We start from the raw sequence: 24,260 nt of genomic DNA, 5'->3' as shown, positions 1-24,260 counted from the left end.
AATGTATATGTATTATATCACAGTGTTATATAGCTGAAAATCAAATCTGCTATTCTGGAAACTGAGGAACTATTTCTGAACACTGAGTAACAAAATGGGAAATAAAGAGAAAATCTTGGCAATAGAGATAAAGAGGGCCAGTACATGACTAATACAAGTTTCAAAGGAAGGGAAACATTTTTAAAATGGTAGAACATTTTTATCAGAAGAAAGATACAAGTCTCTTAAATGAATGGGCTCTCCATGTGTGGATTAAGATGAATTTTTAAAACTACTCATATCTAGTTACATCCTGGAGAAATTTCAAATTGTATTAAAGAGGAAAATTCTAAAACCTTTCAGAAGAAAAAAAAATAAAACAAAGATGAAAATCTGATTTATCAGAGGAAGCTGAAAGTCAAGAGACAAAGATTTTCAACCTTGTAAAGGAAAATGATTTTGAATCTAGAATTCAAACAATCAAAAAAGTTTGAGAATAAAGTAAAGACATTTTCCAACATGAAACAACTCAGGAATTCTATTTCTGGACTTACTGTGTGAAAAAGTTATACAAGGGAGTATTTCAGCACAATGCAAAATGAATTGAAGAAAAGAGATAGCTTGGCATTCAAGAAACATGGGCAGCTGAATAAGACCCAGAAGAGGGAGGAGGAAGCCCTTCAGAAAGTAAGAGTGTGGATAATTTGCTTCCAAAATTCTAGTGCATGCCTGCTGAGTCGTTTTAGTCATGTCTGACTCTTTTGCGAGCCACCAGGCTCCTCTGTCCATGGGATTCTCCAGGCAAGAATACTAGAGTGGGTTGCCACACTCTTCTCCAGGGGGTCTTCCCAATCCAGGGATTGAACCTAAATCTCTCATGTCCCCTGCACTGGCAGGCAAGTTCTTCACCACTAGCGCCACCTGGGAAGCGAAAGTTTTAGTAGTATAGGATTATATTGCCTTTATTATGTAGTCAAATATACCACTTGGTTCTTTGGGCATACTATTTACACAATTGTAATGTTGTAAATTCTTTGGCATTGCCTTTCTTTGGGATTGGAATGAAAACTGACCTTTTCCAGTCCTGTGGCCACTGTTGAGTGTTGCCAACAAAGGTCCATCTAGTCAAGGCTATGGTTTTGCCAGTGGTCATGTATCGATGCAAGAGTTGGACTGTGAAGAAAGCTGAGCGCCGAAGAATTGTTTGAACTGTGGTGTTGGAGAAGACTCTTGAGAGTCCCTTGGACTGCAAGGAGATCCAACCAGTCCATTCTAAAGGAGATCAGCCCTGGGTATTCTTTGGAAGGAATGATGCTGAAGCTGAAACTCCAGTACTTTGGCCACCTCATGCGAAGAGTTGACTCATTGGAAAAGACTCTGATGCTGGGAGGGATTTGGGGCAGGAGGAAAAGGGGACGACAGAGGATGAGATGGCTGGATGGCATCGCCGACTGGATGGGCGTGAGTCTGAGTGAACTCTGGGAGTTGGTGATGGACAGGGAGGCCTGGCGTGCTATGATTCACGGGGTTGCAAAGAGTTGGAGACCACTGAGCGACTGAACTGAACTGAACTGAATGTTGTAAATTACAGCACAGCAATGTTGTAAATGCTGATTTTTTTAGGTAAATTATGAGAGATTTGTTTTACAGAATAGATGACATTATCATGAATCTTAACATTGTAGAAGTATTTCATGAGCTGAAACAATTAAGAGTGTGGAGGAAACAATTAGGAGTATAGAAAGAAGTATGTTAATTTCCTTATATTTCCTAAGTGTCAGTTTAGAGTTGATAAACCAAGTCAGAGAGGTCTTAGTGAATAGTTTAAATTTAGAATGACTTACTTTATTTTATTTATTTATTTATTTTTTATTTCTTAGATGCAAATACTTTTCTTTTTTTTTTAAATTTATTTATTTTTTATTTTACTTTACAATTCTGTATTGGTTTTGCCATACATTGACATGAATTCACCACGGGTGTACATGCATTCCCAAACCTGAACCCCCCTACCGCTCCCCCCACAACATCTCTCTGGGTCATCCCCGCGTACCAGCCCCAAGCGTGCCATATCCTGCATGGGACATAGACTGGCAATTCGATTCTTACATGATATTATACATGTTTCAATACCATTCTCCCAAGTCATCTCACCCTCTCCCTCTCCCACTGAGTCCAAAAGTCCGTTATACACATCTGTGTCTTTTTTGCTGTCCTGCATACAGGGTCATCATTGCCATCTTTCTAAATTCCATATATATGTGTTAGTATACTGTATTGGTGTTTTTCTTTCTGGCTTACTTCACTCTGTATAATTGGCTCCAATTTCATCCATCTCATCAGAACTGATTCAAATGTATTCTTTTTAACAGCTGAGTAATACTCCATTGTGTATATGTACCACAGCTTTCTTATCCATTCATCTGCTGATGGACATCTAGGTTGTTTCCATGTCCTGGCTATTATAAACAATGCTGTGATGAACATTGGGGTACATGTGTCTCTTTCAATTCTGGTTTCCTCAGTGTGTGTGCCCAGTAGTGGGATTGCTGGGTCATAAGGTAGTTCTATTTGCAATTTTTTAAGGAATCTCCACACTGTTCTCCATAGTGGCTGTACTAGTCTGCATTCCCACCAACAGTGTAGGAGGGTTCCCTTCTCTCCACACCCTCTCCAGCATTTATTGCTTGCAGATTTTTGGATCACAGACATTCTGACTGGTGTGAAGTGGTACCTCATTGTGGTTTTGATTTGCATTTCTCTAATAATGAGTGATGTTGAGCATCTTTTCATGTGTTTGTTAGCCATCCGTATGTCTTCTTTGGAGAAATGTCTATTTAGTTCTTTGGCCCATTTTTTGATTGGGTCGTTTATTTTTCTGGAATTGAGCTGCAGGAGTTGCTTGTATATTTTTGAGATTAGTTGTTTGTCAGTTGCTTCATTTGCTATTATTTTCTCCCATTCGGAAGGCTGTCTTTTCACTTTGCTTCTATTTTCCTTTGTTGTGCAGAAGCTTTTCATTTTAATTAGGTCCCATTGGTTTATTTTTGCTTTTATTTCCAGAATTCTGGGAGGTGGATCATAGAGGATCCTGCTGTGGTTTATGTCGGAGAGTGTTTTGCCTATGTTCTCCTCTAGGAGTTTTATAGTTTCTGGTCTTACATTTAGATCTTTAATCCATTTTGAGTTTATCTTTGTGTGCGGTGTTAGAAAGTGGTCTAGTTTCATTCTTTTACAAGTGGTTGACCAGTTTTCCCAGCACCACTTGTTAAAGAGATTGTCTTTACTCCATTGTATATTCTTGCCTCCTTTGTCAAAGATAAGGTGTCCATATGTGTGTGGATTTATCTCTGGGCTTTCTATTTTGTTCCATTGATCTATATTTCTGTCTTTGTGCCAATACCATACTGTCTTGATGACTGTGGCTTTGTAGTAGATGACTTACTTTAAATGAACAAGTAAAAACAGTAACTGTCATTAGTGATTGCTATTGGGAAGTGAAACTGATACTGCGTGATACTGTGGGATGTTGAGACAAGTTTGTACTCAGTTAATAGAAGTTTCTACTTTTTCTTTTAATTGTATGCTTCTCTCTGGTGCTTCAGAGATTTCTCTCTTTGTCTTTGATGTTATATACTTACACTACTTTTTATTAGTGAAAATATTCATTTTTCTTCCTCCTGCTGGAAGTACTGTGTGGTTTTTTTGAATCTTGAGAACTACTCTCTTTCTTTAGTTCTCAACAATTCTTTGTACTTTTTGTCTCTCATCTCACGATTCTTTCATATTAGAATAACTATTCAGACATGTTTAACTTTTTACTTCTGTTTTTCTTCCCCATATCTCTTAACTTCATAATTTCCTTTCTTTGTGATATAATTTGAGTGATTTCCACCAATCTATCTTCCAGTTTCATTACTCTCCCTCCAGCTGAGTTTTTTTTTAATATGATTATATATTTTATTTTTAGAATTCTTTTTGTCTTTTTCTCAAACCAGTCTGATCTTCTATTGTGTTCATAATCTGTCGATGTTATTTCTTATTTCAAATCTTTTATTACTTTTTATTATATTAATGTTATAGTCCATTTTATTTTTTCTTTTATCATAAAGTCCATTTTCAATTACTTTGCAGTTTGTAGTCACTCAGGTGTGAATTATTACTTCTTGTGCCTACTGACTCTCCTAGTGAGTTTCAGTTTCCATACGTGATTTGCAGCTTTTGTGATTTGGAGTATGAAATCATCTTAATCAAGGGTTGTCCTCCACAGATGGGCTGCTGCAGCACTGGATTTATGGAGTCATTCTAATGTGCCTGTTTCTTATTTGCCAGGGAATTTATGGATTCCATGTGTACTGGAGCAATTTTTAGGTTAGTTTTTCTGCTCAGGATTTCCTTACGAAATGGTAGTGTATGTTTCAGAACCACACCTTCCAAGAGTGATAGTATTTTTCCCAATATATTGATTCAATAAGAATTGAATGAAACTAATGGTAAAAATTTCAGAATATTAACATTAATGGATTCATAGCAATTTTTTTTGCACAGTAGTAGTCCACCCCTTTTCACTTAATTGAGGAAAATGAGGTTAAAAAAAGTTAAATATGCTGAGATCCAGTGAATTAAAGGCAGAGCAAAGTCTAAAAGCTCCATCCCTTTCTTGTTAAAATGCATTTCAACTTTGCATAGATGGTGACTGAGACTGATTCAAAGATAAACTTGTACTTACTTTTATTACTGTTCTTAACTTTGGTTTCATGATCCAAGTGCCTGAAAAGTGGCTTCCTGAGCCTGACGCTACCTTGTATTGTATGTTATTAAGTATTTTGATGGTGTTAATTCTTTCATGCCCGATTAACAGATTAAAGCAAAATTAACACAGTCATTTTCTGTGTTACTGTTGGTGGAGACACTGTCAGATGCCACCTTGGCAGATCTTTCTTTTTCAGCAGTTTACCATTGTCACCCATTTAAATAATACAATTTGCTAACAAATACTTAAAGTTTCTTGAAGACTGCTACCATGTCTTAAGATTTATTTTTTTCTTCCTACAGTGACTATTAAAGCCCCTACCATTGAAAAACATTCTATAAATACCAGCTAATGTGGCAATTTATTAAGAATTTTCCTTTTTCTCTTTCATTTTCTTTCTTTCTTTTTTTTTTTTTTGTATTGGGTAATGGAAACTTTGGAGACATACTTTGTGAATTTTTCAGGAATTTATTTACTTTTCATGTTTTTACAGATAACATACACAAGTAAGTGGTTTGGATTTATTTAATTAATTTAAAGAAATTTATAATGATTTATTTTGTGTTCTGTTTGCAGAACAGACTGTTCTGAACATAACACCAAGTAGGAGAGCCTCAAGCTGAAGGTACAGTATCTTGTTTACACTGAAGGAGCTTGTGTGTGGACAAGGAAGCGCTGACAGCTCAAATGGACCCCATGGAACTGAGCAATGTCAACATCGAGCCTGATGATGAGAGCATCAGTGGAGAGAGTATTCAAGACAGCTACACCGGGATGGGGAATTTAGAAAAGGCAGCAATGAGCAGGTATGGGGTTAAAATGATGAGGCCCCATGGAAAAATGAGAGGCTTATGGACATGGAAAACAAAACTTTTGTTGGGAAGAACTGAATTTATTACCTATTTGAGAGATAACAATGATGTTGATATTAACACGTCAACTCTCTGATCCTGAAGTACACATTGTTATATCATTATTGTATGTCAGTCCTTTGTATAATCGCTTCTCCGCCTTTTGGCTAAGATCTAGCGTAGTCCTTTGTATGATTATTTTAAAACTGCAGTTACAGTGTTCTTGTTCCTATTAATAATATATAATAATTTAAATTATAATTAACATACCACTTCTCTTACCTTTTGGGTTATTCTCTCAGGTTCCTCCTCTGTTAAGTGTTTCTACATCTCCAGAGTTCTGCTGAGATTCTTCTCTGGCTAAAAGTGTCCTTTGAGCAAACTTACTCACCACCATCATGGCTTCACCCACTGAATATATGCCATATTTCAGCCTGTTAAACTTCTCAACTGAATTTCAGATCATCATATCCAACTGTTTACTATACATCTCTACTGGATGACTCATGTGTCTGACTTGCCTCCTTGATTAAGTTACACTTGTGATGTCTAATATTGAACTCTTGTCATCCTCTTCAAAATTTTCCCTTCTTCTAGCAGTTTCATCTTGGTGAAAGTCATCAGCATCATTCAGCAACTCAATCAAAGGGCCTTTGGTATCAACTTTGACTCATCCCTTCTGCCAAACTGCATGTACAGTGTTTGACTATATCCAGTTGCTTCCACCTCATTAATGTTTCATATCCACCCACTTGTCTATATCCATTCTATTGCCATCTTGCTTTTGTCCCTCATCATCTGTCACTCATCCACTAGAACAGCCCTGATTAGTCCCCATCTTACTATTTACTCACTTCCATCTAGCCCTCCATATTCCTTGCAAAAGTAATCTTTTACAATTTCAAATTGACTCATGTCCTATCCTAAGGTAAACCCTTTGAGTGCTTTCTCAGTAGCTATGAGAGAAAGATTATACTACACATTGCTTGGCATATGAAGCCTTTCATGATCTAGCCCTCACCTAACTCTCCTCTTCATCCCTTGCCCTGTTTATGTGCTGTTTTCTAGCCTTGTCGAGCCACTCAAAACTCGTGTTCCTGCAGTCACTCTGCTCTGTCTGCCTGGAATGCCCTGATTTAAGTATTACCCACTCACCTTCCCCCTTTTTCTCTACTGGCTACACTCTGTCTTCAAGACTCAGCTCAATATCAGGTCTCCTATGAAGCCATCCCCCACTTAGAAGTGATCACCTACTTTGTGCACCTTCTCCCTACCCAGATGTTTGTGATGCCACTACACCAGGTTAATGGCACTGCCTGGAACAGAGTAGCTGCACAACTGTTACTTGATAAGTTTAGTAACTTCTTACAAAATACTATATAACACAAATTATTCATGATTTAAGATATTCAGAAGTGAATTTTTTTAATTAAATCTAGGTCTGGAGTAGAGAATATTATCTTCAAATCAGGACGTCTTATTGCATTCACAACACCCAGGAAGGGTGTCAGGAGGAAGTACTCTTCCTCCAGGAAGCCAGCCCAGTAAACATTAGTGTTGTTGGATAAGAGAGGCCATGGAGATGTCAACATGACTCTTCGTGGGTTGGGTGACTCTTTTTTTTTTTTTCCCAGCATAATATATTTTAAAATTTTTAATTAGAAAGTATTTTACAATATCATGGTTGTTTCTGCCATACATCAATATGAATCAGCCCTGGGTATACATATGTCCCCTCCCTCTTGAAACCCTTCCCACCTCCCTCCCCGTCCCATCCCTCTGGGTTGTCACAGAACACCCGCTTGGGTTCCCTGTGTCACAAAGCAAATCCCCACTGGCCATCTATTTTATATGTGGTAACATATAGGTTTCAGTGATACTCTCTCCATTCATCTCACACTCTCCTTCCCACACTGTGTCCAAAACTCTGCTCTTTATGTCCGTGACTCCTTTGCTGTCTAACAAGTAGGCTCATCAGTATTATCTTTCTAAATTCCATATGTGCCTGCATACTAAGTCACTTCAGTTATGTCTGACTCTTTGTGACCCTATGGAATATAGCCCACCAGGCTCCTCTGTTCGTGGGATTCTCCAGGCAGGAATACTGGAGTGGATTGCTGTGCCCTCCTCCAGGGGATCCTCATGACCCAGGGATCAAACTCAGGTCTCCTGTGTCTCCTGCATTGGGAGGCGGGTTTTTTACCACTAGTACCACATGGGAAGCCCAGATTCCATATATCTGTATGTTCATATACAATATTTGTCTTTCTCTTTCTGACTTACTCTTGAGGAGGCACAACATGGTAGAACCAGGGCTTTGGAATCAGCAGAGGAGTTATCTGACTTTGAAGAAGATATTTATTTTCTTTGAGTTTCAGTGGAAAATGCAAAATGGCAAACCAACACCTACTTTGCTGAGGATTAAATGAGTGCCTTTGAGATAGATGATACTCAGTGAACTCTTGTTTTTTCCACTCCACTTCATTACTCGGGAAATTGATCAAATCCAAGGGCTCTTTTGTTTCTGAGAAACGTGCATACAGATATGAGCTCTGTGGAAGTGGCAGAGCTGAAGGGGACAGGGTCCTAAGAAGAGTCCTACAGAGTCATTAGATTTGGTCCTCTGAAAGCCGACACGAAAAGAGCAAGAATGCTTTTGTCAGCTTCAGGCAGTGTGTTCTGGAACACTTACAAGGACTTAGCTTGTAAGTCCTGACTCTAGTGGGTCATTATTTTGCAATTTTATGATCATTTTTAACAGATGGGTTTGTTTATATTTGGTTTGATCTCTTAAATATAAATTTTGGGGAAATTCAACATAATATATTTATTTGGAATCATTATACTTATGTTTTCAATATATGCTGGGCTTGATATTAAATCACTGAAGATGCTGGGGACATTTCTCATATATTTTACAATCTTGACATGTTTTATGATTACAATTCATCTCATGCCAAAATAAGAACATGCAAATGCCTCAAAAGAGAAAGTCTATTTACTTTTACATTTAAAACTTTAAAACCACTCATAGGCTAAAGGATTCTAGCTTATTGATTAAGGTTAAAAAGAGAATGTTGTATATTCCAGAGTTTAAATCTAGATGACACCTTTATTTTTATTATCATTAGGCCCATTTGGGGCTCTGTTTCATCTTATCTTTTCTGTTTTCAGCTATGAACATTACGTACCAGTCTCCACATAGCAAGTATATTAACTACAGACTATTAAAGCACAAAAGGGAGGAAGGAGTGCAGAGATGGAGGAAGATAGCCTCTGAGGGCATTATTCTTCCTTCAAGAGATAGGAGAAAAATGACAGGAAATATTCCTAACTTGTAAGCCACATGGTTCAAGAAAAGCCACTTCCTGGGTTTTAGAAAAGCACATGAAACTTTGTGATTTTGTCTTCGTGATCTGTCTAGTTCTATCTGCACTTTATATTGTTCTCTGTTCTCAAAAAGTAGCCTTTTTGTCCCTCTTTCTCATAAGATATTTTCAGGCTTAACTTCTAAGAGATAATTTGCACAGATCTATAATAATTATTTTACCTTTTTTATTTCTAAGGATTACTTAAAAAAAAACTCCAATCATTTTATCTTACTCTCTCATGCAAGAAATGCCTTAAATTTGCAATTTATCTAATAATGAAGCACTTTTTAAAAAGCATGCTTATTTGAGTATTTCCTATAATCGAAGGTCTATGTGACATTTTCCAGTATCAAAATGCAGCGGTGACAGCTGAGCTCATTAGTCAAATGTTCAGAAACGTGACTGGTATTAGCTTCGTATCCTCAAATCTTCATATCCTCACATCCTTCATATCTCTGGCATATAGCTTCAGCTGCCAACCAGTGCTGCCATGGGATGTGCAGCTTCCAGCCTGTACCAAGTAGACCACTACCCCAGTGCTTAGTGGATTTGTGCTGCTTGGTCTCTTCAGTCGTGTCTGACGCTTTGCAGCCCTATGGACTATAGCCCGCCAGGCTCCTCAGTCCTTGGGATTCTCCCGACAAGGATACTGAAGTTGCCATGCCCTTTTCCAGGGGATCTTCCCGACCCAGGGGTTGAACCCACACGTCCTGCGTTGCAGGCAGATTCTTTACTGATGGAGCCGCCAGGAAAGCCCTGCTCTGTGTGGATAGCAATGTCTCAAAGTCCTGCTCTTTAATCCTGCATCTTACAGCCCTCTCAACTCTTCTGCTAATTTATTGGGTTTCTTTAAAAGGTTCTCTTAGTTTCATTCATTAATTATCTAACACAACCAAGTACACTTTCAGAGTAATTAAAATACACATTCTTGCACACAACCAAACATAGCACAGAGCTACCATTGAACTCCTTTCCAGCAAGAGATATGCATATTAAATGTGAAATCAAAAAAGAGGAAAATGCCAGCTAAGGGCTCTGTCTAGGGTTGCATGGTGCTGTAGGAGACCCTAGACTTGGGGTTTGGTGGGGCTGGACATGCTGTCTTACTCTTCTGAGCCATAGTTGCTTCATATCAGACATGGAAGTTTCCCTTATGAGGACATTTGAGCACCAAGAGAGATGAGATCACAGTGCCAAAGCACTTAATAAATACTCATTGAATTAATAAGATCCTGTGGTCGTGGTGTATTAACAGTTGAGAAAACACAGTCACTGCTCTGTTCCCTTTCTTTGGGAGAGCTTGAAATGGCAAAAATTAGCTCTAATTATTCCATTTTTTGCATAGTCAATGTGGGAGAAAAAATGTGGCTTTAAAAAGATTTCAACCAAAAAATATTTTCTTCCTTCAGAGCTTTCTCCCTCCCTCCCAAAGTATACTCATAAATAGGGCTCAGTCCTTTTGTCTGGAAGGAACACTAGTATGAAGAGGAGAAGAGGAAAATAAAAGCTTTAACTGTCTTGTTTTTCCTCCCCTGATTCAGTGACTTAGATCACCTGAAACATAAATATAAATCAGAGCATTTACTAGCTGTTTTTACTGTCTTCTTTTCCTTTGTGTGTATGTTCAGTCAATTTACTAATGAAGATGCTGAAAGTCAGAAATTCCTGACAAATGGATTTTTGGGGAAAAAGAAGTTGGCAGATTATGACGATGAACATGTAAGTGATTCTCTGCTTTCCGGCAGTAAACAGGACTTGAGGATGTCTGATCTACCTGGGTCTCTGCAGGAAAGCAATGTGACTGAAATTTTCCAAGCCTTGATCAGCACATTCTCTGTTTATTCAGGCCCTTACTGGAATAAGGGCTTGTTTTTCCTGTTCGCCATATGGCTGCATAAATCATTTATGAAATTTATTTGTTTTTTGGAGAAATCATTCTAACTCAAACGTGATCTGCAGTCGTACATGCTTTCCCTTCTTTCTATTACTCAACCTGCACTTTTTATTTTTACTGAGACCTCTGCTGAAATCAAGTACCACATTCCACTGAAAATTACATGCTTTTACTGAAGTTGAGTCACGGTTTTATTTGCTGTGATTTTACTTTAATCTTCAATTTTTGGTGGTAGGCTCTTCCAAAAAAAGATGATATAGGATAAGAATAATCCAAAAAAGGTTCATCCTTTGGTGGGTGTTTGCTTATCATGCATCCCTTTTTCTTCAAGCATCCTGGGACCACCTCCTTTGGAATGTCTTCATTCAACCTGAGTAATGCCATCATGGGGAGTGGAATCCTGGGCCTGTCCTACGCCATGGCCAACACAGGGATCGTACTTTTCATGTAAGTGCCTGGACGTATCTACACTCAGTTTAAAGCCTGTGCATACGTTGTGCTCTTTCAATTAACAAAATTTGATCTTTGTGAATAGGAATCATCTGAGAAAGTATTAGCATATTCTCTTTCTTTTTGAAACAAAACAGCAATGAGAAATAATCAGAGCAGTCTAATCCTGGTACTTGTTCAACCAGCCATCTCTATTCAAATGGCAGAAAGTTTATGTGTTTGAGCCCCCTTCCCCCAAAGTGCTAGAACAGCCCTACCAGTCCAAAGTTATTCATCGTAAAGTAATTTGGTGTTTAATAGTTTAAAAGATCTTTCCTAGCAGCAAATCTGACTTTATCACACTCAGGAAAAACATCCCTTCCCAAACCGGACCTGCAGGGTCCTGTGTGCCCCATCTCAAGTCCCATCATCTGTTGCTCTATATGCCAGATACAATGGGCACAGTGTCTGCTCTCCATCCCTTGAAGGTGCCATTCCCTCTTACCACAGGGCCTTTGCACATGATCTTGGAACCTTCTTCCCTTTCCTCCACATCTAGTTAACTCCCCATAACTCAGCTCAGCCACACTTCAGTTATTCCTTCCACAGTGTTAGTATTTTAGTGCAGTTGTCTGATTCATTTGTTTGATGGCTCTCTCCCTGGCCAGACTATCATCTCCAAAGTGTTAAGCCTTTGGAGATGGCTCAATCCTGTTTTTTTCATCTCATGTCTATATCCCCAAGACCTAGTAACAATGCTTGGCTTGGGGAATTTTTGCAGAGTGGCCAAACTTTCTTCTTAAACCAATGCGCTTTATCCAAACTTGGTCAAATGCTGCCTGGTGGCAGCAGCATCACAGAGCCGACCTGGAAGGTGGAGAACACTTTGTGACAGACAGCCACAGACATTTGTACATTACGTGCAGCCTGATATTTTCAAAGACACAGTTGGCAGCAGTGAAATACTTCACAAGAGTAAAGTTAGTCAAGCATCAGTGTGAATGTAGATCACAATCCCTAATGCAATGCTGGAGTCTTAAATAACTGTCTAAGAATGTAACATTTATATTATAAATATATGCTATTTATGTTCCAAACATCACGTATGATTAGGTAACCACATAGCTATTTGAGGGCTAAGGATCAGGCTGGACTATAAATACTGATATTGTGTCAGTGCTTTGATTGAACTGTTAGATTATAGTTTTTAGCTGAATGGGTTTTTATGTCAACTTTACCTTTCTAAGCCATGGTTGAAATAAAGTAGTTTTAAAAAATTCTCAGATTCTTAATGGCTAGAGGTTTAGTCATATATGTAGTTGTATACTTTTGTAATATACTCTGTCTTTGAAACAAACAGCCTGCCTTCTCTGTACTAATTACACATACCATTAAAATTAATAAGGAAATTTTCATAGATCACTGATGAATAGAAGTAAGAGATACTTTCTTCAATTCTAGAGCCACAGATCATCTTCATGAGAGGAGAATATTCCACTTTTAAAACTGAAAGCCTCATTTTAGGCCTGTAAACATTTAGCAAATTAATTTGGCCAAAGCAATTAAATCGTTAGAGATCATGAGATGTGTTTTGTGTATCCAAGTAGCCCAAAATGGGTTCAGCAATCTCCCTTAATTCCCAACAAGTGACACAGGATTTCATTGCTCTTTACTTTTAGTATTTTCTGCCAAAGCAAGTATGTGTTTAGAATATAGAGTATTATCATTATTTTTCCAGGGAATAAAATTATATAATCTGAATTGCATAATTCTTAAAAACAGGTCAATTCATAAGCTGTATGGAACAACAGATGAATAAGACATTGATTAGACAGTTCTGGTGAACATATTTTGTGATAAATAAGAGCACAATAGAGCTAGAATTGTTAGGACATTTGTACCTCATTGTCTAAATCTAAGTTTGCAAACTTAACTTCCCCAGGAATTACCAAAGAATTAGATCAGTTGTGGGGAGAATGTTTAGCGTGCTCTCATCATAGGAAACAGACAAAGAATAAGAATTTTTTTCAGTTTCAGGTAAAGATTACTATTATGCCTTAATTTATTATATAATTGCTTCTATCTACACTCTATTTTTGCTGTTCAGTTCTTGTTTTTGGAAAGCACTGATCACTGAATACATAAAGAAACCATATATGCCTGTGGACATGTGGAGGGCCCTGAACCAGAAACGATTCTTTTCTGAATACAACAAAGGTTTCCCTGTAGCCTAGACTTACCTTTTTCTGTTCTTCTATTATACCGGCATTTGCCAGACCTCTGGTTCACACCTCTGATCACTCTCGTATAATGCACAGACAGTAGTAATGGAACTCAGAGTTTGCTTTGGCTTCTGTTTCTAGATTTTAGATGGATGTTTAGTCAGGTCATTGAATAGCCCTTCAATTATAAATATTCATGAGAATATCATGCAAATATGATATACATATACATATGCCCCTTATACTGAGTAAGTAGATATAGTATTTGCTAATTTTGCTGTACCTTTAGCATCTAAATTTTAAACTAGATTCTACGACTGGTAGTAGTAACATACTAAAAAAGGTATGTTAGGGACTTCCAGTAGTACGTTTTGGCCCATAAAATAAAGCCAATCTAGTTCTGAAGCATTGAAGAGTATTTGTGACATTCTGTAAAAGAATTTTTCAGCTTCCCCAAATCCACATACTCTTGGAAAGTTAATGATTGGAAAGACCAGTGTAATAATGTATTGTAACATCATGTATTATTACGTCTTATTTTTTACAGAAATCTTATTGTCTCCTTTCTATTCCCTTCACAGAATCATGCTGCTTGCCGTGGCAGTCCTATCTCTTTATTCAGTTCATCTTTTATTAAAGACTGCCAAAGAAGGAGGTATGCTACACCTTAGACACCAGACATGTCATTTTGATTCTGGTTAAAGGCATTTCAGTCTCTAGTTCCACACCTATAAGATGGTGTTAGTCAATTTTACATTTAATTTTCTTCTAATCCCAATCACATGGCCTCTCCATGTTTTTAGTTATCTAGGCAAGTGAAAAATCAAGTGAAAGTGAAAGTCAGCCTGCTCAGGTTCAAGCCAAATAGAGAAAAAGACTTTTGATGGATGATGGAAATAACAGTTCTGACTTGCTGCGTGGGGCCAAGATGAATGAAGCCATCACTCCTTGTTTGGAGAACATTCACCATATTTTGTAAAGGCTTTTGAGATTGCGTATTTGGGGTTTATGGTTTCTATAGGTGGTCACTTAGGTCATTTAGGGGCTCACGCTCAGTCGTGTCTGACTCTTTGTGACCCCAGGAACTATAGCCCCCTAGGCTTCTCTGTCCATGGAATTTTCCAGGCAAAAATACTGGAGCAGTTTACTATTTCCTTCTCCAGGGGATCTTCCTAACCCAGGGACTGAACCTGAGATCTGTGATTTCTATATGCTGTTTATTTACATGTTTGAGGCTCCAGTGCAGAATTATATTATAGAAATATCCTCATCACTAAAGCAGTGTCTTAACAAGGTTCTTTTCATTTCTGATTATAGGGTCTTTAATTTATGAAAAACTAGGTGAAAAGGCATTTGGATGGCCTGGGAAAATCGGAGCTTTCATTTCCATTACAATGCAGAACATTGGAGGTAAGAGGTTCTAGCTTTCAACAAACCATTTAAACTTTCTAAAGGAGGTTCAAGAAATAAGAAAACTTAATGGCAATGAACAAGAATTTAAATAGAAATACCTGCTTTATCATTTTTAAATTTAATAAGTTTTCTAAACAGATTTACTATCTCTCTGTAACCCAAAACAATGATATCTATATTGAAGTGAAATACTATATAAACCCTATGAAATAAATTCTATAACAAAAATAAAAAATAAAACCTTTCTTTATTTCAAATATATATAAATACATATGATTGAGCATATTTCACAAAAGGAAAAATTCAGTATCTGAGGCATGTGGTAAATGTTGGGGTCATTGAGACACATCTTGGGCAGTCAGCCCACTGGGCAGTGTTCATAGAAGCTGTGCTAAGGTAAAAATCTGGTGAGGCATTGAAAGCTTTGTAAAACAGATTCTTATAATTCCTACTGAATGATCATTCCCAGAGAGAGCTTAGAAGCATATATTTTTAATCACGTTCCAGGTTATACTTGCCCACCAACTTCAGTGGTCCTCTCATGTCTTTGGCCTTCTAAAGACATTTTAATCCATGTTCCTGATGTCCTGTGGTCATGTCCCCTTGCATGATCCAGACTATATCATCACATAGTGGCACTTACTTCCCCACCTCCTACCCAGTCCCCAAACTGGTTATTCCATCCTTCTGTTCTTTCATCTTAATGAACAAACAATACCAGAAGCATCCAGTTTCTTAAGCCAGAAATCTGGGGATCAGCCTGAACATTTCCCTCTCTCCCTAACCCTGACCATTCAATGAAACACCAGCTCTTCAGAAAAGAAGAGAAGGGAAAGGCAAAGGAGAAAAGGAAAAATATACCCATTTGAATGCAGAGTTCCAAAGAATAGCAGGGAGAGATAAGAAAGCCTTCCTTAGTAATCAATACAAAGAAATAGAGGAAAACAATAAAATGGGAAAGACTAAAGTTCTCTTCAAGAAAATTAGAGATATCAAGGGAAAATTTCATGCAAAGATGGGCACAGTAAAGGTCACAAATGGTATGGACCTAACAGAAGCAAAAGATGTTAAGAAGAGGTGGCAAGAATACACAGAAGAACTATACAAAAAAGATCTTCACGACCCAGATAATCATGATGGTGTGATCATTCACCTAGAGCTAAACATCCTAGAATGCGAAGTCAAGTGAACCTTAAGAAGCATCACCGCAAACAAAGTTAGTGGAGGTGATGGAGTTCCAGTGGAGCTATTTCAAATCCTAAAAGAGGATGCTGAGAAAGTGCTGCACTCAGTATGCCATCAAATTTGGAAAACTCAGCAGTGGTCACAAGACTGGAGAAGGTCAGTTTTCATTCCAATCCCAAAGAAAGGCAATGCCAAAGAATGTTCAGACTACCACACAATTGCACTCATCTCACGTGCTAGCAAAGTAATGCTCAAAATTCTCCAAGCCAGGCTTCAAAAGTATGTGAATCGTGAAGTTTCAGATGTACAAATTGGATTTAGAAAAGGCAGAGGAACCAGAGATGAAATTGCCAACATCAGCTGGATCACTGAAAAAGCAAGAGAGTTCCAGAGAAATATCTACTTCTGCTTTATTGACTATGCCAAAGCCTTTGACTGTGTCAATCACAGCAAACTGTGGAAAATTCTGAAAGAGATGGGAATACTAGACCACCTGACCTGCCTCCTGAGAAATCTTTACGCAGGTCAAGAAGCAACATTTAGAACTGGACATGGAACAACAGACTGGTTCCAAATCAAGAAAGGAGTACATCAAGGCTGTATATTGTCACCCTGCTTATTTAACTTATATACAGAGTACATCATGTGAAACGCTGGGCTGGATGAAGCACAAGCTGGAATCAAGATTGCCAGGAGGAATATCAATAACCTCAGATATCCAGATGACACCACCCTTATGGCAGAAAGCAAAGAAGAACTAAAGAGCCTCTTGATGAAAGTGAAAAAGGAGAGTGAAAAAGTTGGCTTAAAGGTCAACATTCAGAAAACTAAGATCATGGCATCCGGTCCCATCACTTCATGGCAAATAGATGAGAAAATGATGGAAACAGTGAGGGACTTTTTGGGGGGGCTCCAAAATCACTGCAGATGGTGACTGCAGCCATGAAATTAAAAGATGCTTGCTTCTTGGAAGAAAAGCTGTGACCAACCTAAACAGCATATTAAAAAGCAGAGACATTACTTTGCCAACAAAGGTCTGTCTAGTCAAAGTTATGTTTTTTTCAGTAGTTATGTATGGATGTGAGTGTTGGACTATAAAGAAATCTGAGCACTGAAGAACTGATGCTTTTTAAGTGTGCTGTTGGAGAAGACTCTTGAGAATCCCTTGTACTGCAAGGGGATCAAACCAGTCAGTCCTGAAGGAAATCAGTCCTGAATATTCATTGGAAGGACTGATGCTAAAGCTGAAACTTCAATACTTTGGCCACCTGATACGAAGAGCTGACTCAGTAGAAAAGACTGTTATGTTGGAAAAGATTGAAGGCAGGAGGAGAAGGGGATGACAGAGGATGAGATGGCTGGATAGCATCACTGACTCGATGGATGTGAGTTTGAGTAAGCTCTGGGAGTTGGTGTTAGACAGGGAAGCCTGGCGTAATGCAGTCCATGGGGTTGCAGAGAGTCGGACACGACTGAGTGACTGAACTGTACTGAACTGAACTGAATCATTCTTTCCATTGTTTATCTTTTGAATCTTTCTCCTTCTAGTCTCATCACCACACTTCAGATTGTTGCAGTAGCCATCTAACTGATCTTTCTGTCTTGAGCTTCCCCTCTTCCATTTGTAATTCATCCTCCAAATTAACTTTCTCAAATCCAGATCTACCCTGGCTTCTCACATGCATAAAATTCTTCAGCATGCCCTCATTATTTTCAAGATAAAATTTAAACTCTTTTTTTCTGACATATAAAGGTCTTCACCATCTTTCCTTTGCCTACCTTTCCTGAAACCCCCTACCGATCTGTCTCTCTCTTTCCCTACCCATCTATCATCTGTTCCTTATGTGTTCTGTGTCATAACTAAGTACATTCAGCTCCCCTACTTTTACCATCCTCCAGCCTTACCACACATGCATTCTCTGGTTCTCCCTCTTTGATTGTACCCATGATCCATCATTCTCTAAGCTATTAGGTACTAGCACCTCTGGGCTCCTTTAACCTTGTTTGTATAGAACTGGTATGTGGTTGCTGTTCAACCACTCAGTTGTGTCCAGCTCTTTTTGATCCCATAGACTGCAGCATGCCAGGCTTTCCTGTCCTTCATTATCTCCCAGAGTTTGCTAAAACTCATGTCCATTGAGTTGATGATGCTATCTAACCATCTCAAGAGCTTTTTAAATCTTTGAGTAGAGAATAGACTTTTGGATCCTGATGCACCTGAATTTGAGTTTGTTTCTGTCACTATCGATGACCTTGGGAAAGTCACTTTACAAAGCTGCGTCCATTTTTTCCATCTATGTAAATGAGAGTAGTAGTTCATTCTCACAAGGTGATAATAATACGGGTTCAGTGCATAATTCTTCCCCAGTTTTCTGGTTGTTCTTAAGTGGGATTTTTATAATTATAAGACAAATACATGCTAATTGTGAAAAACTGAAACATTGCATGAATATACAGATTACAAAGAAATGTTTGTGTAAATCATCCTTAGAAAAAACCACTTCAGGTTTTCCTCTCTGTCAAATTTAACAAATATAGTGTTATTGTTAAAATAAGATCATCTTATAACACTGATTTACAGCTTGCTTTTTATTTAATAATATGCCTTGAATGTTTTTGATATTACTCTTTATAATGGTTTTTGAATTTTCCATTGTACACAAATGCACAGTAATTGATTTACTGAATCACTTCATGAACAGTTTTGGAATGTTTCCAGTTTTTTACTATTGCAAACAATGCTGCTATAGATGAACTTGTATAGAGACCTTGCAAGGAGGCCGTTCTTTCTGATTAATAAAATCACTGGAATTATCTGGGATTTCTAAAATGCAGCTATTTCTTTAAAAACCTTTATCTAACTATAACTGCTCCTACTAATGGATAGTTAGTAAGAAGATAAATAAAATTCAGTCGTATCTTAATGATTTGTATTTACGTCTGTTATATTTTTATATAGTATGAGTACTGTCCCAGGTAGAATTTGGCAGTAATTGTTTCATTCTTTTTACTGGCATTGAGCCCCAAGCATATAAGTCCCCCAGCCTCCACCAAATAAATTGCTTTACATTTGGTTCAAATGTTCAGCCTTATTAAGATTTAATCAATTGATTCTAAAGGAAATCAACCCTGAATATTCATTGGAAGGACTGATGCTAAAGCTGAAGCTCCAATACTTTGGCCACCTGATGTGACTCATTGGCAAACATCTTGATGCTGGGAAAGATTGAGGGCAGGAGAAGAAGGGGGCAACAGAGGATGAGATGATTGGATGGCATCACTGACTCAATGGACATGAGTGTGAGCAAACTCTGGTAGATAGTGAAGGACAGGAAAGCTTGGTGTGCTGCAGTCCACTGGGTCACAAAAAGTTGGGCATGGCTTAGCCACTGAACAGGTACAATTTAAATATCAAGCATTTCATAGTAGGAGATTTAAATTTAAGGATTTCATAGGAGTCCTTTGAGGGTAATCTAATTTACTTATTTGGCCCATAGAACTAACTGGACATACACATACTTAGCCCTGATCCCAATAGGCTGAGTGGCAACAACATTGTCTATTGTTCCAAGTGTAGCTACTATTATGCTTCTAAACAATGGAATAAACTATAGCATGGTCTCTCAATCAAGCCCCACCACACACACACTGTATGGCTTTAAAGAAGTAAGATGAAATTTCTTACAGCATTCCTGAAAATCTCTCACTTTGGTTACTCTATGTGATTAATGGTTATTGTGGCCTAAAAGAAATCACTTGTATTTCTGTATTTAGCAATTCCACATTTAGAATGTTTAATTATCTCAATCCCCTGAAAAATTAACACTGACCATGGATGTTTCAACATTAGGAGAATAATGTTGACATTATCCAGACAGGTCTGGATCATTCTGAATTTTTGAAGACCAAACACATTAACAGTGGTGACATCACTGAAAGTCAGCAATTAACAGCTCTAAAATTGATGGTACCTCACTGAACTAGTTAATCAGAAATATCTCCTCTGTTTACCCTCTGTAAGATTTAGCTTTAGCCAAGGTCTTTGTAAAGATTAACCAAGTCATGTTTACAGAAGACACATCAGATAATGTAAAAATCATTTCATTTCACAATAGAGAAGAAACACTGGCCTGAAATTAGGGAGCTTATATTTTGGATGTGGTCTGCCATTTTTCAAGCTGTGTGATATTGGACATGTCATTTGAGCTCTCATAATCATTATATCCTCAGCTGTGGAATGAAGACAATAAGATGCATCTTCCTCTTTCACATGAATTTTCAGCTGGCCACGTGCAAAGCTAAACCATGTGGGGAACTGTATCACTATTATTGCTTTTATTTGAGGTTAAGGAAATATTTTAAACTATTAATAGTTCAATTTGCAACTTGGATCGCTGCTTGAAATGCCTGTTAGCAAAAATTCACTAGAAGGATGTCGCACACACTTAAACCTTGAAGTGTGAAACTTGTCAGTGTTATTTTCAGTTGAGCCTTTTGACCATGTGTGAAATAGCAAATCAGTATTATTCTTCACTGAGTGGATGGACTTTGGAAAGGGATGTTGCATAAACCCCCCAAATTGTATCTTATTGTGCATGTCTATATAAATGTTTTTCCAGAGAGAGGGTTTGCACGTTTTTATAGGTCAAGTTTTCAGAAGAGTACATGATCACACGTGCATCACTTACAGAGATGCTCAAGAAATTTTGCCACTTTGTTATGATTTCTTATTTGGACAAAGGATACAGAAAAACACTTCATTGATAAAGGTTAGAGAAGCTATCCTCCCTTGTACTTTTCTTCTTTATCAATCCAGTATGACTCCAGTTTGGAGAATCAGCAGTCTGAGATTGTGTGCCCCTCTTGGAGATCACAGAGGACTAAACTGGCGTCCACCTACTAAGGGCAGACTGACACGTACTCTACCCAACTCCACCTTGCAATTCTACCCCCCTCTCTTGTGGCTGACACCTTTGGTTGTCAAACCTCTGCCTGAGTTTTAGATACAAACAGGCACGTATGTAAGGCCATGATGACTACTAGCAGGAAAGCTTCAAAACTGCAGCTTCACTGAAAATCTGAGCTGGATTTAACACAGCATCAGCATTGATACTGTCAGCAAATGTCATCAGGAAGAGCCAAAGGGCCCAATATCCATTTATGAGAAGAGCTTGGAAGGCATACAGAATACACAGTGGGTGGCTTCTCTTTCGGTTTGGGAATTACTGAGAAGCTGGGATGTCCCCAGTGCCTGGACTTCTCACAACTTGCCTGCGATGTTGGTGCCATGAACACTACTAAGCTGTCACGTTTTCCATTTTAGCCATGTCAAGCTACCTCTTTATCATTAAATATGAACTACCTGAAGTAATCAGAGCATTCATGGGACTTGAAGAAAATACTGGGTATGTCTTCTGTTTTCTTTGTAACATCAATAGACTCATCCTACTTGGTCTTTTCTGATCCTAATATTCTGGTCTTTCTTTTCTAGAGAATGGTATCTCAACGGCAACTACCTCGTCATATTTGTGTCTGTTGGAATAATTCTTCCACTTTCTCTTCTTAAAAATTTAGGTAAAGTCATTTTCCATTTTGATTTTCATTTCATATTCTAAGAGGCAAGCTGATTGTAGATGTCATATTCACCTTCTTTCCTAACTCCTAGGTTACCTTGGTTATACCAGCGGATTTTCTCTTACTTGCATGGTGTTTTTTGTCAGTGTGGTAAGTGATTTTTGACATGATCCCTGTAACTTGGTAGGCATGTGATGCTTTCAGCGCCTGAAATGGTGTCCTAATTTTTGTTCAAGCACATCATTAGCATGAAATAGTTCTTGCAACACAAGCAGTTTTCTTGTATTCTCATTTGGAATGAGAGAAGAATAGTCATGAGTTTGAATACAGTTGAGTTAGAATGTCAAGACCATTGCTAATAGTATGTTCTAGGCAAACTAGATGTTATAGTTGGACAAAAGGAACACTTCAGCAGGAATGTGACAATAACTCAGTGTTTAAAAAGGTGGAGGAAGAAGAAGTGAAGAGACCCAGAAAATAAATGAGTAGACTCTAGAATTATCCTTATTTGCATGAATCAGCCATTTTCTCTTACTCATTCGACCCATGAATAGAAGGTGACCACAGGGGAATTAAAGAAAGAAATCCTTTCCCACCCTATCCCACTCCCCTTTAAAAGGAGGAATTTCAGCTAATATCACGAATGCCAACATTTATATAGCATTTCTCCCAAGAGGCAAAGGAGGAAGGAAGAGTTTCTGATGACTATTTTCATTAGTTTGAAGAAATGAAAGAGATGAAATGCAGCAAGAAAATGATCATCTTTCTCATGGAAGAGTATGCGTGAAGCTTAGGATGGATTCACACAAAATACTGTCTTGTTGCCAACCATAGCTCCGACTCCTTCCTTTGAACAGAGGCTATAGGGAGTCTCCATCATCCATTAGTCTAAGAGGAATCTTCAGCAGAGTTCCCTCATATCTACCCCATAAACCAACCATATGGCTTTTTGTTTCATTGTTTTCTTCAAAGGGCTAACTCTTTGTTGTTGTTGTTGTTGTTAATGATCTGGTCTAGGTGATTTACAAGAAATTCCAAATACCCTGTCCTCTGCCGATTCTGGATCACAGTGCTGGGAATCTGACATTCAACAACACAGTTCCAGTGCATGTGGTGACGTTACTCAACAACTCTGAGAGTAGTGGTGTGAACTTCATGGTGGATTACACCCGCCAGAATGCTGCAGGACTCGATGAGAACCAGGCCAAGGGCTCTCTTCATGGCAGTGGAGTAGAGTTTGAAGCACACAGTGATGACAAGTGTCAGCCCAAATATTTTGTCTTCAACTCCAGGGTATGTGAGAGCCAGAGGCCTCTAAGAGTCTAGCAATGGAGTCTCTGAGTTGTTATTTCAGAAGCTGAGATGGCCTGAGGTAGCCCTCTGTGTTGGAATGCTAAATATGAGGTGTTATCTTTGTTTTTCAGACGGCCTATGCAATTCCCATCCTAGCATTCGCTTTTGTATGCCACCCTGAGGTCCTTCCTATCTACAGTGAACTTAAAGAGTAAGGCAGCCATCATTTTAACATTTAAACTTGCTTTGAAAATGTGCTCATATGTTCAAAGGTGCTTTATACAGAAGTATAGTTTAGAGCTTTGTCTTTACAGAAATTTTATGTTGTAACCACTCATCAGTAACGTGCTTTAACCACAAAGGTATGAATCAGCCCCTTCGCTACTTTCTTTCTTTCTTTCTTTTCCATCCTAATGATCCAGGTGAAGGGTCCAGGGGGAGGAGGAGCCCATGTCTGCAAGGATTTTGGCAGGCATGTGAAATTTGAATTTGAAATTGGTGGGAAGAAGATGTCACTTGAGCTGGAAATGACCCACACCCGTGCAGACCAAAAATTATGGTTAGGGTGGCCTGGCTAAGCAGCTTCTTCTTTTACCTTGAGGGGAGGGTGTCATATAATAATTCTCATCTTCTTTACCCAGACTTCAATACTCAGTTCTCACTAAACAACAATAACTTGCCCCATATATTCAGATATACTTCTTGAAAAACTTTTAGAGCACTTCTATTTGATTTAGTTGGAAAGTCCTATGTAGCAGTTCATCTACACTTGATCTTAGCTGAAAGAGAAGTGATAGCAATTACCCTAGAGGCCTGATGATGGTTTAAGCAGCCAGGTGCCTACAGAATGGTTTCCAGAAGCTGTCCAGGTAAAAATATCAAGCTTTCAGGTAGTCTGGACTCCTAGAAGGAGTATTTTGTTGATTCTTGTGGATTCTTGCCCTCAAATCTATCTCACTGTGAAGTATGAAGGTTTTCTGCATTAGAAACCAGTTTGACCCTTGTGTCATTTACACTCTCAAACATGCAATAGACAAGCATACTTATCAACATAAAATAAACTGATCCTTTTCTAGGAAAATAGTTATATCTAAGACTGAAGAGGTAGCATTTAAGAAAAATGGAAGCAAATCCTCCATAATTCTTGAAGGCAAATTTAAATAAGTGATGTTTCTGCACTAAAAATGTGGTTTTATAATGAACAACACAGACATATATTATTTTCTTAGCTTTTAAATTGCAAAAAAGTGGTATTTTCATCAGTTCAAAAAATCAAAGCTCAATGTCCTTTGTCTT

The 24,260-nt window shown here is 38.2% G+C and overlaps 1 protein-coding gene across 3 annotated transcripts in view; it reads left to right on the top strand.

Annotated features, from left to right (window-relative positions):
• LOC120857927 (sodium-coupled neutral amino acid transporter 4) overlaps window positions 1–24,260 on the top strand; it is a 48,999-nt gene that overhangs the window by 9,054 nt on the left and 15,685 nt on the right. For 2 of the 3 annotated variants that reach the window (XM_040233824.1, XM_040233823.1), the window contains exons 2-11: window positions 5,309–5,538; window positions 10,583–10,673; window positions 11,180–11,295; window positions 14,081–14,154; window positions 14,817–14,909; window positions 21,421–21,502; window positions 21,589–21,671; window positions 21,763–21,821; window positions 22,689–22,964; window positions 23,096–23,175. In XM_040233824.1, coding sequence (XP_040089758.1) covers window positions 5,420–5,538; window positions 10,583–10,673; window positions 11,180–11,295; window positions 14,081–14,154; window positions 14,817–14,909; window positions 21,421–21,502; window positions 21,589–21,671; window positions 21,763–21,821; window positions 22,689–22,964; window positions 23,096–23,175 — 1,073 coding nt within the window. In that variant the 5' untranslated portion in view covers window positions 5,309–5,419. The remainder of the gene's footprint in view (window positions 1–5,308; window positions 5,539–10,582; window positions 10,674–11,179; window positions 11,296–14,080; window positions 14,155–14,816; window positions 14,910–21,420; window positions 21,503–21,588; window positions 21,672–21,762; window positions 21,822–22,688; window positions 22,965–23,095; window positions 23,176–24,260) is intronic. The other variant, XM_040233825.1, reaches the window with a different exon arrangement.

This window comes from Oryx dammah, unplaced genomic scaffold, assembly GCF_014754425.2.
Source record: "Oryx dammah isolate SB20612 unplaced genomic scaffold, SCBI_Odam_1.1 HiC_scaffold_29, whole genome shotgun sequence".
Lineage (NCBI taxonomy): Eukaryota > Metazoa > Chordata > Mammalia > Artiodactyla > Bovidae > Oryx > Oryx dammah.
Note: the sequence above shows the minus strand (reverse complement) of the source record. Positions and strands in the feature narration are given on the sequence as shown.